Source organism: Chinchilla lanigera, unplaced genomic scaffold (genome assembly GCF_000276665.1).
Source record: "Chinchilla lanigera isolate Chin_1 unplaced genomic scaffold, ChiLan1.0 scaffold00021, whole genome shotgun sequence".
Taxonomy (NCBI): domain Eukaryota; kingdom Metazoa; phylum Chordata; class Mammalia; order Rodentia; family Chinchillidae; genus Chinchilla; species Chinchilla lanigera.
In genome coordinates this window covers 3,337,574-3,354,371 of record NW_004955422.1, presented here as the reverse complement: position 1 = coordinate 3,354,371, position 16,798 = coordinate 3,337,574, and the positions used below count along the sequence as shown (strand labels likewise).

The 16,798-nt window shown below is 48.0% G+C and overlaps 1 protein-coding gene and 1 long non-coding RNA gene across 2 annotated transcripts in view; both read left to right on the top strand.

Moving 5' to 3' along the window:
* The window catches only part of Ext2 (exostosin glycosyltransferase 2), a gene marked incomplete in the record, with an annotated part of 134,434 nt that overhangs the window by 84,010 nt on the left and 33,626 nt on the right, over positions 1–16,798 (top strand). The window contains 2 exon segments of the mRNA XM_013514241.1: positions 5,458–5,647; positions 14,253–14,419. Coding sequence (XP_013369695.1) covers positions 5,458–5,647; positions 14,253–14,419 — 357 coding nt within the window.
* LOC102023918 lies at positions 10,218–13,176 on the top strand. The gene is made up of 3 exons (XR_260850.2): positions 10,218–10,324; positions 11,830–12,123; positions 12,945–13,176. It is a non-coding gene; the product is annotated as an uncharacterized LOC102023918 (long non-coding RNA).

The following is a 16,798-nucleotide window of genomic DNA, read 5'->3' as shown; positions in this document are numbered from 1 at the left end:
TTGGTTTGTTGACCTTACCCCAGTGAAGCGGAGGGTCTGTGAGCATGTACACCCCAGTTATAGCTGCCTCTCTCTAGCCTGGGCAAATGGGATTGCGCCTGAGGAGGAGAGCAGTGGGCATGGCAGCCTCGTTGCAGAGCAGAGTTTCCTACTCACACCCTTGTGAAGTAGAACATAAAAATAGCCATGTTAGTTTATCCGTTAACATTCGGGGATAAACGTTTTTGCCAGATGAGGCCTGGGAGTTCTGCGCCCCTCTTTGCCAGGGGTGACCTTGTAAGGTCTTTCACTGTACTCAGTTTGCCTGGGGCTTCTCTGGCAGGCCCTTTCCTTCCTGTCCTGAAGACAACACTCACTGGGTGCCTCCTCGCCTCCTCCCGGGGGCCGGAGGTGACTGTGTAGACCTCAGCGCCCCCACCCGCTGGAAGGTCCCTGATGCCTGCGTGTACTACCTGTTTCTTGCATTGTAATTTATCTTCTTGCCTAGCTGTTTGCCCCAGCCAGATTAGGAGTATTTTGAGAGAAAGGAATGTGTTCACCTTTACAGCTTTAACACTATTCTGGGCTTAGAGCGTATGGTCAGGAAATGTAGACTAAATGAAGTAACGCTCGCAGGAATGATAGGAGAATTGCTAAGGCCAGTGTTTTAGCGCACGAGAAAAATACAAGCTGGGAAGAGCAGGAAGTGTTCGTGTTTGTTTTAAACTATCACTCGTGGCATCGCGTGTTGAGCCCTCTGATAGATGTTTCTGTGCATAATCGTATTTCACCGTCTTTGTGCAGTGAGATAGGTGCTGTCATAGTCCCCATTTTGCCGATGATGAAACTGACAACTAGCAAATGGCAAGGCCTAGATCCTAGGCCTTGGTGAAACTCCCTGTAAAATCTCATACTTCTTCAGAGTGCCTAGGACAGCAGAAGTGCCACAAAAATGAACTGGCTAAGTTGGAAACCATTTCAAACCTCATCGCTCATTTGCATGTCCACCAGCTGTTTGTGTCTGGAAATTCAGGACAGACAGGATGTGCCCTGGATCACTTGGCTTTATCTTACTCCGTTTTCTACAAGTGTTTTCTGTTTTTGAGCAGCACTAGGCACTGTACTTGGTGCCTGGGTGTTACAGCTCCTGTTGGCATGGGGCTTTCGGGCCAGGTAAAATACAACACATAGGAAGGAAAAGAAAAAGAAAGTGTGCACAGACAGATGGTTCCTCACACGAGATCAGCTACCAGCTGCCATCTGTCCAGTGCCTGTGGATGCCAGGTGTGCTATGTGCATGGCCTCGCTGGTCCTCAGCAATGCTACCTAGAAAGGTAGTAGTAGCAGGACTTTATAGATAGAGAACCTGGGATGCAAGAGAGGTGAAGTGCTTCTCCCAGGTCACATGGCTAGCTAGTAGGTGAACGAGCCTGCCTTCAGATTAAGGACGCTGGATGCCCAAAGGGACTGCACACGTGGCCTCACTTTCGGAGTCATCGTGTCGCCCCCAGCAGCGCATCCCACTGGAAAGAACCGAGCCTGATTCTCATGAGGCATCTGTGCTGTAGCCCGCCTGTCACCTCCTGTGTCATCTCTGAAGCTGCACTGGTGGGGAGTGCAGGCCACACCCACTTCTTTACAGGCCGCCTCTCCCATGCCGTCTCTGCTTGTTCAAGCCCTGCTTGTTCAAGCCCTGCTTGGGAAGTGGATGGGCCATGAGGAAGAGGGGATGACAAGAAAGTGACCATCCACTTCCCAGCCTGTCATTCCTTCCTGTCCTTCCCCTGCCCTGACCAAACACCTCCCGCCTGGAGCTGACACATGGGATGGGCCAGGATCTGTCCTTTTGCGAGTCTTGGCTCCTGCTCCTTGGTGGCACCTTGACATCGGAGGAGGGTGCTTTTCAGGGCACCTCAATTCAAACTCCAGGGCCCCCAAGCCGTGCACGTGTCCAGCAACCTTCCTCACCTTCCAGTGTCCTCAGGCGTGTGGCTGCTTCAGTGTCCTCTCTGCTTCCCAAGAACAGACCTCATTTTGTTGGAGTTTAATAGTTTTTCCTTCTGTGTCAATGGCGTATTTACCTTTTTAAATTTATGTGCTCCTTTCGTCTCCGTGTTGTACAGTTGGTGCATTTGTGCTCCCTGTACTTGCTGAAATCGTAGTGTTTGAGTGGGTTGTGGGTTCTTGCTTTCTGCTTATGTGTGATAACAGGGGTGAAGAATTCTTGGGGCGTTTGTCTTAGAGAAGAGCTAGAAGTAGTAAGCACTGCAGTTCTCCACACTTCCGCTTGTAGAGTCTATAAAATGGTGTTTTCCATGGACTCCGCTGGTCTGTTTGTAGGAGAGCACGGAGGAGTGGGCAGTTGCACATCTGGATTCTGCAAGCGGGCTGGCTGGGCTGAATCCCGGTTCCAGCACTTACAAGCTATAGAGCCTTGAACACCATGCATCAGTTTTGATCTTAGAGTTCCGTCACCTCTAAAACAAAAACAGTGACCAGGCCAATCTTGGGGTTTGTGCGAGTCTTCACTGAGACACGAATGAAAGCACAGTGCCTAGTGCTTAGTAAATGTTAAGTAAATCTTAGCCATTTCAGTATCACACATTAAATTATTGGATGCACATAAATCTTTTTTTGTTTCTTTGCCACTTAAAAAGGTGTTTTTCAAGTGGACTTTAAGGAGTATAGTGTCACGAGGTATAGGGGAGGTGGGTTGCAGGTGCTAATGGCAGCTAGACCGTCACCTCTTCCTTTCAGATTGTGAATTAAGCAAGGGGCTACTTAGTGACTTCACTTTCCATAAAAGTCAAGAAGAGATGAAGAGTAAGACTTGAGGGAGAAAACTGAGAATGATTCCTAGAAATATAATCTGATGCTAGGGTGCAAATACTAAAATCCAGCACCTTCCTGAGACTACAGCTCAGGGTCAGAATGTGACGTCACAGAAACGGAAGTCAGCACTGCAGAGATAGATAACCTTTCCTGTTGGGTCTCCTGCTTGTGCAAACTATGTAGGGGACCACTTTGGCTTTAATATCAGGTTAATTAGGACTTGGGGATCCAGTTCGGACTCCCTGAGCTCCCGCTTCATGTGTACTCCACGTGTTTGTGCCTGTGCCCCTCCCACACCGCTACATCTGGCCGGCAACTGTTTTCATGTATGTGGTGATGGGTGTCCATCAGTGATGTGATGAGACTGGTAGGGGACCTGGGGAATTGGAGTGTGAAAGGCTTGAGGGACGCGTAAGATGGCCAGAGTTCCAGTAGTGCCTTTCGTATTCTCCTCTAAGCAGAGATGGAGTTCAGTCCTATTTTTAAACACGCTAATTTACAAATGAACGTGAGTGTAAGTACTAGTGACACTCAGTTATACACTTGCAAATGGTTTAGGTGGGAAAAATTTTTTAAATTTAATGTAGTATCCCAAAACTATCATATTCTTTCATGAATGCTTGTGATATATGAATTATATCTCAGTGACGTTATTAAAAGCATCAGAACGTTATATAATCTTTCTCCTGTCATCAGTACAAAGATACTTGTTTACGTGGCTACACTTAAATAATGTTAACATTTTAGTGGTAGGAAAGAGACTGTATTTCATTATTCTTTCAACTTTATTTTGAACAGATTTCGAGCATACAGAGTTTTGAGAATTGCACAGTGAATTCGTTCAGACTTGCTGTGTAGATTCACACATTGTGAGAATTTCCCTTGTTCCCTGTGTGTAAAGGTACTGACCTTTGATATGATAGTGGATTCTGTTTCATTGTTTTATTTTGCCATTGGTTTTATTTTTGTCTGTCTTCTTTTTTATGTTCACTGTACTGGCTATTGACGGGTCCCTTGTGAACTGAAAGTTCACAGCCCTTGAATCTTCTGTACTTAGAACATGTTTAACTTCTTGGATAGATTCATTCTATCCAGATTTTGTACTTACTTTGTGGAATCTCCTATTAAATGGATGTTGGGCTTCTTGGATTTTCTCTTTTTTTCTGTCCTTTTTTTTTTTAATCTCTTTTTATTTACCAGTATGGAATATTTTATCATCTTTATCTTAGAGTCCTATCCTTTACAAAAAAAAAAAAAAAAACTATAAAGAATTGTATTTTTAACATCCATAAGTTCTTTCTGGTCTTTGACAGAGCATTTTAAGTGAAAATAGCAATTTGTCCTTGTTTCATGGATGAAAAATCTTATCTCCCCAAGGATGTAATTTATTGTTTGAATTCCCTTCTGCTGCTTCTATTGTCTGTTTCTTCTGAGCTCCTCTTTTCTTTGTTCCTTGGCTTCTGTTGCTCCTACTGAAGATGCTCTCAAAACGTGTGTGATTCCAGAATCTGTTCATGATTAAGAGGGAGGCACTAAAAGCTGATCACAAGTCCTTTGTATGAGGCCGCTTGTTGCCCGGAGGGTGCCCCTGGGAGATGGGCGCTGCTAGGCTGGCCACATGGCCACCAGTAGCTTGGAAACTTGTGGGGGAACAAGGATGAGGGCTCCTTGTTCAACATGAAGATCCTTGAACATGGGAGGATTCTGGTCACGGTAACCATGCCGATGTGCGGTGTGCGAGTCTCCTGGACTTGCATGATGAGCTGTGCTTACTGGTCACCAGAAAGGTCGCTCGTTTTCCATATCAGTGGGCTTTGATGGGAAGAGGGAGGTGCATCTCTGCCACTGATATTTTCTGTGTGTTAATGGGCCTGGAGGACATTGATTAAGGAAGCATTTTCCTGACTGATGAAAAGAAAACTCAGTTGTGCTCATCAAGCCCTACTGGGATGTTAAGCAGAATATTACATAGCATGCAGGTTTGCGTGTTAAGGAACTCTTAATAAAAATAAAATGAAAAAAAAAATTTTTGCCTGTCTCCCCTCTGCTATGCCAGTGTCCCCGGGTCTGGAGCTTCAGTTTCCTCAAGGAATAAACTTCCCTTCTCCATCTCCCATAGGAAGAGTACTTTTCTGCACCTCTAATTGCTCCTGACACAGATTTGTAAGCAGTCTGTGCTTCCCGTGCCGCCCCCCTTTCCTGGCCAGGCCGGGTGAGTTTAGCCTCCAACCCTCCGTGGGGTGTCCGCTGGCCGCTGTCCACCCACATACCCGTCTCTGGCCTTCTGGGGCTTTTTCAGTCTGTCACTGGCTCTTGGCTCTTCTCCCATCTCTGTACCCCTGGAGTTACTTTTTTAATGTTCATCAGCTCCCCTTTTGGTGGCTTGAGGGAGGGAGCAGAGGTAAGTGCCTGCCTTTAATCTCAAGTGTAACCTGACGTCTCTTCTCAGCCGCAGAAATTCTCAACTCTGCTTTCGATGGTATGAGAACCACAGTTCCCTAAAGGGAGTGCATACAGACTTAGAGGAGAGGGAGACTTGGAACAGGTGCTCACCTCTCTGCCTGGCCGTAGCCGTGGCTGAATGTACTGATGGTGTCAGGTGCTGCTGTGACCCACGCTGACCTGTGCTCCTCGGTCCTCTTGCAGAAGTGGAGCAGTGTGAGCAACCCGCTCTTCCTGCCGCTCATCCCCCCGCAGTCGCAGGGCTTCACCGCCATCGTCCTCACCTACGACCGAGTGGAGAGCCTCTTCCGGGTCATCACCGAGGTGTCCAAGGTGCCCAGTCTGTCCAAGCTGCTGGTCGTCTGGAATAATCAGAATAAAAACCCTCCGGAAGGTAAGGAGAGTGCGGAAAGGCTGCATGCGGTGCCTGGCTGGGACTGGCCTGCAGCTCTCAGCTGGCCACGTGACCCGGCCTGGCCCCGTTCATTCACATCTTCCATTTGAGATGAATTCTCCTGCTTTGTCGGTGTGTCCCTGGCAGCCTGGGCCCGGTTCTCTGTCATCGCATCCGTGCTCGAGGGTGGCCCACTTAACTCCCAGCCCTGGCATCCTCTGCAGCCACAAGTGTCTGACGGCTTAGGAGTCAGGAGGATCAAAGGCTCCCAGCCTTGGGAAAGCAGGGCTCCGCTTCCCGCAGCCATCCAGCTGATTTGTTTACATGAAAACTCAGTTTAAAAGGCATTAGTTTTCTCTTTCCTTATCTCTGCTCTGATACTGCGCTCTCCTTAAAGAAGAAAAAAAAAACCTAAAAAGGGTGGCCCGCTTCTGACTGGGAAAGGGCCAGCGGAGCACCCCTTACAGGGGAGTCAGCCCTCAAGCAAGCTCCTCCAAAGCTGCCACCGGTCCCTCCCGAATCTCCCTGTCCCCTGCCTGGGCCACCCCTACAAGCGGCTGGCTGGCAGCTAGGGTTGAGGACTATTTGATTAATTGGATTTGTTTTTAATTCGGGGCCCATGGAGTACGTTCCACCTGCATTTAGTTTCTCATTGAGTCTGTCTATTACTGATCCTAATCCCAGGGACTTCAAAGCTCCTGCCATTTATAGCCTATTAAAGCCAGGAAGTTTCTGATGGATTAGAGCGAGGAATGAGTTTGAAGTTTCTAATGTGCACCACCGCCACCGATAAGGTCTAGTTTATTGCCTGACAGTAGTATCTGTGCTTTTTATGGCTGGTGCTTTTAATGGATTATGTGAAGCCGGGGTAGTCGGCCTACAGACTCCCAGTAGTGGATTTCTCCTCGCGGCTGGGAGAGCACCCTATTTCTGTCTCTCTTAGGCAAATCAGAATTTGCCCAAGAAAACTCTTCAGTGCCTTCTGAGACGTTGCAAAAACTTCATGGGATCTTTTGCTTTGAAAGCGTTCCTGTACTTTCCCCTTGGGTTTAGGGAGCTGCGCTTTGCATGAATACAATGGCTATTTTATACGGAAATCCTACATTATGCCCTGAAGTACAACTTTTTTTTTTTCTTGAGAGCTTTCTGTGCCGACTTTTTTCCTTCCCTCAATGCTGTATCAGGGCCAGTTTTGTGGGTTTTTATTCTGCTTGTTTGGTTTTAGTAAAGAAGAAGGAAAGGGGCAGAGAGAAGGGGAATTGTTGGTGTCACCTAAGTAAGACAGGAGAATGCCAGGGAAGGCCGAGGTGCTGGATGGAGCAGGAAGTCGAGAGGGCCCTGCCGGCCCCATGGCCCCATCCACAGCGATCGCCTTGCCCTGGCGAAGTGAGTTCCATGCCTGCCTGCCTCATTCGCCCCTTCCCTTGCCATGCGTTTTAAGAAGGAAGACCATGCGGCCCTTGTGGGCCTGGGAGGCCCTGTGTGCAGCGACACATTCATGCAAAGGCAGCCAGCATGGGCACAGCATGGAGATACGAGTGTTTCCAACGACTGTTCCACAGTGTACACACATACTAGACTGGACTGTCGCTCTGTACCCTGTAATACATGCAAGCATCATTTGTTAATCGAAAGTACAACTGAAAAGCTGGGTGGGATGGAGCATACCTGTAATCTCAGCACTCAGGAAGCTGAGGCAGGAAGATTGCTGAGAATTTGAGCCCAGCCTGAGCTACATAATGAGTTCAAGCCCGGCCTGAACTATATATAGCAAGACCCTGTCTCAAAAAAAAAACAGCAACAAAAACAACGCTAAAAAAGTGCAAAGGAGTCTTCCCTTCCAACCTTGGTTAGGCGCTTTAGGCATAAGGTGAACTATTTGTTGGGGCAGAAATGAGAAAGGAGAAAGCTTTCTCTTGCTCCTAGTTCATGTGCCTGTGCTGATGTAACTAAAAGCAGTAGCACCAGCCGGGGTTTGGAAGTGGGTATCCCGTTTTATTTTTGGTAGACCCTGCTCAAATGCAGTGGTTACTTTTGTGCGACCAAGGGTTTGGTTTATTTTTCAAATACTTTGGCTCTGAGCTGATGAGGCCCTAATTCTGACACGTGTTGTGATGGACTGGCTTCTTTTTGACAGTGGTTTTTAGGTCAGGGCCCTGGCTCTGGCGAGGTGGCTGTTTGGGTAGAACATGAACCGTGTTTAATCTTCTGCGGGCTGTTTGTTTAGTTGGTAAACGGGAGCTCTGCTCCGCCAGCCAACGCCTCTGATTTTTCATGGACAGCATTAGTAACATGCATATTAAAAAGAAAATGTAGTGCCAATCTAAGGCTTTGAAATATTAGAGGCAAAAGTGATGTTTTTCACTTTCTCTACATTTACTAAAATAAATACTGCGGTTAACATGTCTGCTGCTGGGAGGGTTAGTGTAGGCAGCAACTTACCTCCTCCCATTTTTTTTTTTTTTTTTTTTTTTTTTTTTTTTTATTTTCCTACCCAACCGAATACTTTTTTCTTTTGGTTACATGTATGTCTAAATTGCTGGGTCTGAAGTTTAAGTAAATACTTAGGCTAGGCGATAGAAATTTCCAGCAACCAATTTCTCGTCACATTGGTTTTAAGCTCTGTCAATAAAAAGCCAGGCTGTTGCCGTCCCCTACCCGCAACTCCTCAGTTTCCAGACTTGATGGGAGCAGAGGTCATTTGCCCTGGCCCTGGCCTCTTACGCTGTCCATTTTAGGTAATTCAGCCCTTGGTTTTAACTGATTTCATTTTAAAATTTGAATCACAGGAGGGGCCTTGCAGCTTCCAGTTGTGATATCATGGTCCCCGGTGGGCAGGGCAGAAGCCCAGAAGCCGCTTTCCGTTGAGCTGGGTTCTGAGGCTCTGAAAAATTGGGGTCACAAGGCCCAGGCCTACGCTGCACGGCGTGGCGCTCCGGGTTCGTGCAAGGCGGCCTGATCGTTAACTCTGTGTGGACGATAGTGCTCAGTAGGCAGAGTATTTCACAGGACTTTTGCCAAGCTGGACAAAAATTCCCTTTGCTCACATCTCTCTTGGATCCAACATGGAGAACGCTGTTAATCAATATACTTTAAGAAAGAAGAAGGAGAAGAAGAAAGAGGAAGAGGAGGAGCAGGAGGAGGAGGAGAAGAATCCTTGACACAGGAGTTCTTTTGCTCCTTTGAGCTGGACTAGAGCTCCTACTGTGAAGCAATCAGGTCACCTGGCTCAACCGTTTGTTCTTCATAAATTCAGTGTATCCTTGGAAAATCCTAGTTTTCAGGTTAGTCTTTTTGTGACTAGAAGGTAACGTTTCTATTTTGCCTGCTACGGAGTCCCAGGATGAGACCCAAGCTGCAAGGCTTGTGTGCCGTCCTGTTTAGAACATAAAAGGGGTGAGGCAGGGACCTGCATCGGGCTTTCCAACAGCACAGAGCTTGGAGATTTCTGGCTTTGACAGCCTTCCCTCGGCTTCCCCATAACCTTCCGTCTAGACTGCTGCAGGCTATCAGCAGGGAAGGGAGTTCAGAGGGCTTCACAGGAATCTGTCTGTGGAGATAACAGCTCGAGATTGTTAAAAACCTTGCATTTCTGCCTACTGCATCCTAGGAATGGGACTGCTGCATACTTTGCACACATTATCTCTATCCTATCACAAGCCTGCCAAGAAGCTGTAATTATCCTCACTCAGGAGAAATGAAACTCATGAGTAATTTGCCTAAATCACAAAGTTGCAAAAGGCAGGGACGGAAACAAACACAAACCTCCTTGGATCCAAAGCTCGTGCCCTTTGCACAGGGCTACTGCCTTTATTTCAGCTACAACCCTTGTCAGGGGCTCAAAGAGAGACAGAAAAGTCAATTTATTCTTTCGAAATGCCATTGGGAAGAAAATTCTTTTCTGTTTCACATATATTCTTCCTTCTGTCTCTACTGAATGCAGTCCCAGTTTCTTCACTGTAACTTTTCTAGAATTGCAGTTTGCCACCAGGACCCTCTAAGGGCATGGTCTCTGCCACCCACCCCATCCCCACCCCCTGCACTTCGCAGCGGGATGCTGAAGCCTCGGAGAAGGCTGGTCCCTCCCGCATGGGCGGGTTTCATCCAGAGAGCTGCAGAGAAGCAGCTGGACTTCTGCTTAGAATCTTGTCTTGTGGTCGTGACGATCCGTGGGCAACTGACCCCTGCAATGGAGGCCACTTTTGTCGAAGGATTTTGGTGACCGAGACCTAACTTAGACCAGAGAGAGTCATATTTCTGATATCTGACTCATCATCTCCACCTGGACCCCCGTGGCTTTCCTCGCTCTCTAAAACTTCCCCCCAGAGACGTCACAGGGACACGTGAGCTCTTTATGGGCACTGTCCCCAGGATGCTCTGGCTTCCTACAGGTAACGAATGTGGAAGGCCCTGGGCAGTGAGCGTGCTGTCCACACTCCCAAGCGGAGGTCTGGGATCCTGGTGGTGTACGGAGCGTGGAAAAGAAATCATTTGTGGCCTTGTGGCATTAATGTGGCAAAAGTTCCATGTTCTGTAGTTTTGTTCCTAAGTGAGACGGTCTCAGCTCCAGGGCAGGATTGCGCTGATGTGAAGGTGGGGCACGGAAGGTGGAAGGCGTGAGCTGGGGGCATGTCTCTGGATCGTCGGGGACACACCCCTCAGCCACCTCTCCTTAAGGTTCCTAAAAATCCTTTGCCTTTGTGAATAGCGCTGGCTTTCGTGGGAAGACACAGCTGACATTTATTATTGTTTTTCGAGGATCTTGCCCTATAGTTCAGGCTGGCCATGAACTCACTATGTAGCTCCGGCTGGCCTCAAACTCGAAGCACTCTCCTGCCTCAGCCTCCCGAGTGCTAAGATGACAGGCGTGCACCATCCCTGGCTACAGCTGACATTCAGTGTGTGCCTGGGGTGTGCCAAGCGCTATGAAGATGGGGTCTCTGTTCCTTTTCCGTAGTGGAAAGTGACTGACGTGTTCAAGGTCGCATAGCTAATGAGCGGTGGGGCCGGGCTGCTCCCGCCTGTGCTCGCTGTGCTATGTTACTGTTTCCTGGAGCCCTGGGCCCACGGAGCCATCCTGTTGAGCCCCTCAGCTGACGTCAAGTAGAAATCTGACCAAAGTTATAGCGCATTTCAGGTAAAAGGGCACCTTGTGCTGCTGAAGGCATTTTATTCTGTCTTCAGATAGATTGTACCATCAGGAAATTCTTACCTAGTTCCTCTGGAACTTTCACCGACATCAGTTACAGTTCTAACTCCAGGGGCCATAGGGAAGAATTCCCTGTTTATCCAAGAACGGCTGTGACATCCCTTGTAGTCAGGGTTTGGTGAGAAAACAGAAACCACGCAGCAATTGCAACAGGAAAAATGTAATATAAAGAAATCATTAACCTGTAACAGGATTGTCCGCTACCAGGGAAGGAGAATGCTAAAGACCTCTGGAGTGAACTGAGGAGAACCACAGTGCCCCCACATCAAGCCCCAGCTCCCCACTGGCCTGAGATTCAGCCGCTGTTGGAGAGGGCAGGGCCGCGGCTCCCTGGATGCTGCAGCGTGTGAGGAACCAGCCACCCATTGGGTCCCCACAGGACCGAATGGGAAGCTCACCGGGTGTCGGGTGTGGCCTTGCTAGGAAAGTAACCAGGGCGGCGGTGGAGCTCACCCCAAGGATACTGCTTGTACTTCCTGGGGGCTCATACCACTGCTTGCCGGCCAGGGCTGCAGGTGCAGGAAGTACACCTGGCCCACCAGAACCGGCAAGAAAGGCCCCTGTGCCCCACAGCGGCCCTCCAGTGCCCTCTGCTGACAGAGCTCTCCACTGTGTGCCAGCCGGCAGGGAGAGGTATTGCAGGGACAGCCAGCTTCGGGCACAGCCGGGCAGCAGACTGAATGCAGCACTGCAAGGTGGGAGATCGATGACCCGGAAGCACTCTGTAGGAATCCCGGGTTCCGGGCCTGCACCGTCCCCCAAGCACCTTCCACACTATTCATTGGCTTTGTGGGTTCTTCTCTTAGATTTCGGTGCCCAGATTTGTACATGAATCCCTGCACAGCAATTCTCAAAGTGTGACGTGGGCACCCAGGGTGTCTCCAAGCTCCTTCCAGGGGCCCTGGGAGGTTGAAATTGTTTGCATAGTGATACTGAGGCATGAGTTCCGTTGCCATCTTTAATTCTTTCATAGGGGAACAGTGGAGTTTCCCGGAGTGCATTGGTATGAGAGGAAAACGTCAGTCTCCAGGCTAAGGAATGTGCACTCGTGTTGGAAAATTTCCTCAGGTTTAACACGGAACACATTCTTCATGGCTCTCCTTGGAAACCACCTACAGCCTCAGTGCAGCCTACCTGGAACCACCCCTGGAGTGTAAATTAAACTACTTTGGGACTCTCAGTTTTTAAGGGCATGAAGGAATTTTGAGACCAAAAAGTCTAAGAACCCCTGGTCTAATAGGTAGAGCTATCACCGCCTTCATTTTAGGTACTATACTTAATCATGTTTTATAAGGGTCTGGGAACCATAGTTATGTGACAGGGATTTTATTTCTCTGAAGCAAGGAAGAATACAGATGATTACAGAAGAAAATTACTGAACTTCATAGTTTTATTCCAGACCTACAAAAATAGAATTGGGATTTTTAGGCTTCAATGGATGGTACAGGTCATATTTGACCCTTGATCCCCAACAGATTTAGTTTCCAATACTGGCCTTGTCATTTATTAGCTGTGTCTCACTGAACCAGTTACTTACCTTCTCTGAGCCACGTAAATACTGCTTTATCTATAAATTGTGCCCCTTGGGGTTGTTGGGAGGATTGAGTGACACCGTAAAGGACCAATGTGGATTGAATGGCACCTGTCTGTAAAGGACCTGTGCAGAATAACACAGCTCCCCTCCTTAGCCTGCTCTTCCCCTGAGAATTAGAGCTAATGTGGAACATAGGTCTCCAGTCTCCTGGCTATGTGCCCCTGCATTCATCCAGAGGTCTTAGGGGTGTGGAATGAGTGAATGAAACTAGAATTAACTTGTTAGCAGTTAAAAGACAGTGGCAGGAAGGATCATTTTTAGTCTAGGACTCAGCCCTCTCTGCAGACACACTTCTCTTTGAATTGACCGTTACTATTTCGGGCTCTCTGCCACAGGTGAATATAAAATTGTGACTGTCTCCCTTAGAAGTGATGCATTATGGGGTCGGGGTCATATCATAAATATGCACACATGGGATATCATAAATATCCACATCAGTAAGACTGCCTTGTCCTCTTTGACTTTCACTCTGTCTTCTTCTTTATGGCCTCAAGACCCACAAAAATTAGATCTTCCTGCAGTGTCATGATGGACATTTTGAAATCAGTATGCCTGGCTTTCCTGGTCACACCTGGCAAATGTTACATGAACAAGAAGAACACTGAGGTCTGCAACATTGGAACTGTACAAACGAAGTGTTAACTATGGGTTATGCTAAATACAACGTGTTAAAGAACCTGCGGTTGAATTGTTCCAATTATTTCAAAGTAGAATGAGAAAAGAATACATGAGGCAAGTTATATTGGTGTTTCTTCAGTATCCTAGAAAATCCAACATAATTGGACCTAGAAATTTGATATTTACTCTGTAAATTGGTCATAATGAGAATCCAAACCTAGTGAGTCAGGAGGAGGGCATGAAGTGCTCGGTTGGAAGGCAGTACTGCTCCCAGCAGACCTGCCGCTCGCTGTGAGGGGGGTGTCAGGAGCCCCGCCTGGGTGGCAGGGCTGAAGGGCCCGCAAGGCGGGCACCCTTGGTATGGACTCTGTGGTTCCGAGCATGGCCGGCCTGTAGCTAAGGCACCACGTGGAAGTACATTGTAGAACACTTGGCAGAGGTGGCAGAGACTGAGACTGCAGTGACCCACACTCACTGTTACTGTCATCATGAACTCTTCGAGCTATCTTAGTCACTTCCCCATGCAGGGACAAAATACCAACAGACACGCACAATTTAAAGGAGCAGAGATAGATTTAGCTCACAATTTCCGGGGGGTTTAGTCCATGGTTGGCTGACTGGGGGCTGAAATGGCATGGTAGCAGGGCCTGGCGGAAGAAAGCTGCTCACCCCATGGCAGCCAGGAAGCAGAGAGGTGGAGGAGGAGCCTACAAGAAGAATACAGCCTTCCAGGTGCCACCTCAGTGCCTCGCCTCCAGCCACGCTCCACCTAACAGCACATTCAACCCCAAAGTCACCCATAGATGAGCATAGCCACCCCATGATCCATGACCATCCACACGCAGGAAATATGGGGACATCTCATTAGATCATTAGAGCTAAATCTAATACAGGTGATTTTGCTTTTCTGCATCCAGTTGTGATTTGAAGCCAGTTTGTTTATTCTAATTAAGACAGTATTGAGGAATTAGTGGTGTTGTTGAGGGTTTAGAGGGTAGAAATGTGTACATATATATTTATTATGATAAAAATGCTTCTGTAACAAGTTGTTGTATCTTTGAGTTTATTGAAAGCCACAGATAGAAGCTGACCCTTCTGCTTTACCTGTGATAGGTGCTTTCAACACTTAATCTCCTCACAGATTTTCAGCAAGTAGTAAACACCCTGTTCTGATTTTCTTCCAGATTCTCTTTGGCCTAAAATCCGGGTTCCATTAAAAGTCGTGAGAACCGCCGAAAACAAGCTGAGCAACCGCTTCTTCCCTTACGATGAAATCGAAACTGAGGCCGTGCTGGCCATCGACGATGACATCATCATGCTGACCTCCGATGAGCTGCAGTTTGGCTACGAGGTGAGGAGGTTTAAACCATGTATTTAAGGGCTCACTGTCTCCCACTGTGATTGCTGGTCTTTCTTGAAAAAGCGCATTGTATTTCATTCTCCAGAGTCATCATTCTCAAACTCTCCCAGCAGAGTTCAAAAACTGTGCATGAGAGCACGGATTAGGAAGCTGTCCTTCAACAGCCCCTGGGGAAACCCTGTCCCCAAGCAGCAATGGTGAAGAGGTCGAAAGGGAGCCCCAGGGGATAGTTTCAAAAGCACATCTGTAGTATTTTAACCAATTGTGTCCTTGAGCAGCAGACCCTTGAGTCGGGCAGCTGGGCTCCTGAACAGTAAACGTGACATCAGCAAACCCCACGCCAGCCACGCTGAGGGACAGAGTGCAGGCCTGCTGCCGGCCAGCTCTCCGGGTCTAAGTGGCGAGGTCGGCCAGCTGTCTTCAGGGAGAAGTGTTCTCTATCACCGCTCCTTCGGTGCGGCTGATGGATTAGGACAGGTTCAGGGGTTAAGTGTGGAGACCAGGAAAGGTCTTCCCAGGGGAAAGTGCCCGAGCCCAGGCTGGGGGAGAGGCAGTGGGGGAGAGGACATTGCATTCGAGGCAGAGCAGTGACCGCAGAGGCCCGCACCACAGCGGGCGACGGTGGTATCAGCCGCGAGCACAGGGCTGCATAAATCACTTAGCCGCAGCTGGCACGGAAGAGTGATGAGATTTATCCCCCGTGGTCAGCCGGCCTTTGGGAGGAGGGAGCGACCATTTTCTTTCATTGACTCAGGATTTGTTGAATTAGGAATTCTTAAGAAATCATGAAATGTTATTAAATGAAGCTGTACTTGGTACATGTATTTATTGAAGAAATTTATTTCAAGACTCTGAAATCAAAGGTGGATTTTAAGGGGAAGAGACAGGAAATCACCACCAAAAATTAAGCATGTAAGATTTCCCTGTTTTGTCCTGTTTTTAAATGTAGCTCCAGCTGAGTGTAAAAGAAATTGTTCTGAAAGAGATTGATGTGTGATACCCTGGTCAGGAGTATATTGGCCAATGAAAGGCATGAGCGTAGCTAATAAAACATGCGTTCATCTTTTGGGATTTATTTTCATTCATCAGAGATGACTTTTACACCGTCTCCTGTAGGGTGTCGGGTGACATTCGGTACGCCAGTATTCCCTTTAAAACAACAACAAAAGACCCCCTAACTGCCCCCTTGTTTCTCTAGCCAAGTCATGAGAAAAGAGAGGGTTTTCCCGCCAACATCTTCTCCCCCTGTTGTATACAGTGGTTTTAGACTCTACCTGTGTGTTTATTTTTGTGGCAAAAGTGAGATGGAAAAGAGGATATTCAGAATGCTGTGGCCATGGGGACAGAGTGCCGCCTCTTCAGCATTTCCGGTCATTCTGCAGGAAGTCTATACAGAAAGGTAGACAGGGCGCCGCTGTCCTCTGATGGCTTGGGTTCCATGCCACACCAGCACTGAAGAGTCGCTGCGAGTTTGAGGACTAAGACCAGGAGACTGGCTCATCTCCCACTGTGGGAATCTCTAGAGGGAACCTTTCACGACCATCTGCTGTGTGCACGGCTCCAGTCCTGCCTGAGTCGCCAGTGCTTACACACGGTACCTCTGGCCTTTGCACAGCAAAGAACTATGACACTCACATGGTTTTCCTCAGTCTGTGATCACACTAAACAAGCTTAGCTAACCTGCCTGAAACCACAGGCAAAAAGTAGAAGCATTGTGTCTTAGTTACTTTTCTCTCATTGCTGAGACAAAATACCCGACAACCAAAGTTAAAGGAGGAGAGGTTTCTTTCGCTCACAGTTTGTAGAGGTTTTAGTACATAATCAGCTGGCTCCAAGGCAGGATGGCACATGGCACAGGGGCAACAGGTCATGGTGGCAGAAGACAGCAAAAGCAACAAACAACAGCAGAAGGAGGAAACAAGCCTCTTTCTGCCCCTTTTATCTAGACTACTGGGATTAGGGCGGTGCCAATCCCATCAGCAATCACTCAGCCTAATTCCAGTACCCTTCATCCCGGCATTGCACTATGAATCCCCATGACTGCACAAGGCTGTGGGGGGACAGCCAGACACAAACCGTAACACACTGCTCCTTGAACTCAGGTTTGTTTGACACCACACTGTCTTCCCTGATGATTTCACCCTGCATGGTATCGGTCAGAGCCACTGGTCCTTAGCAGTAGCAGTCAGAGCCACCAGCATATTGTTGTCCATCACCAAATTATTTTGATGTTAACGGAGTTTCAGGAACCCCTACCCTGTTCCTTTTTAGGGTCCTTGTAGCATTCTTGTTTGCATGCTGATTTGTATTGTGGATAAGGGAGGAAAGCTGTGTGCACAGATTTCTTCTCTGTCACCAAGCAATGCATAA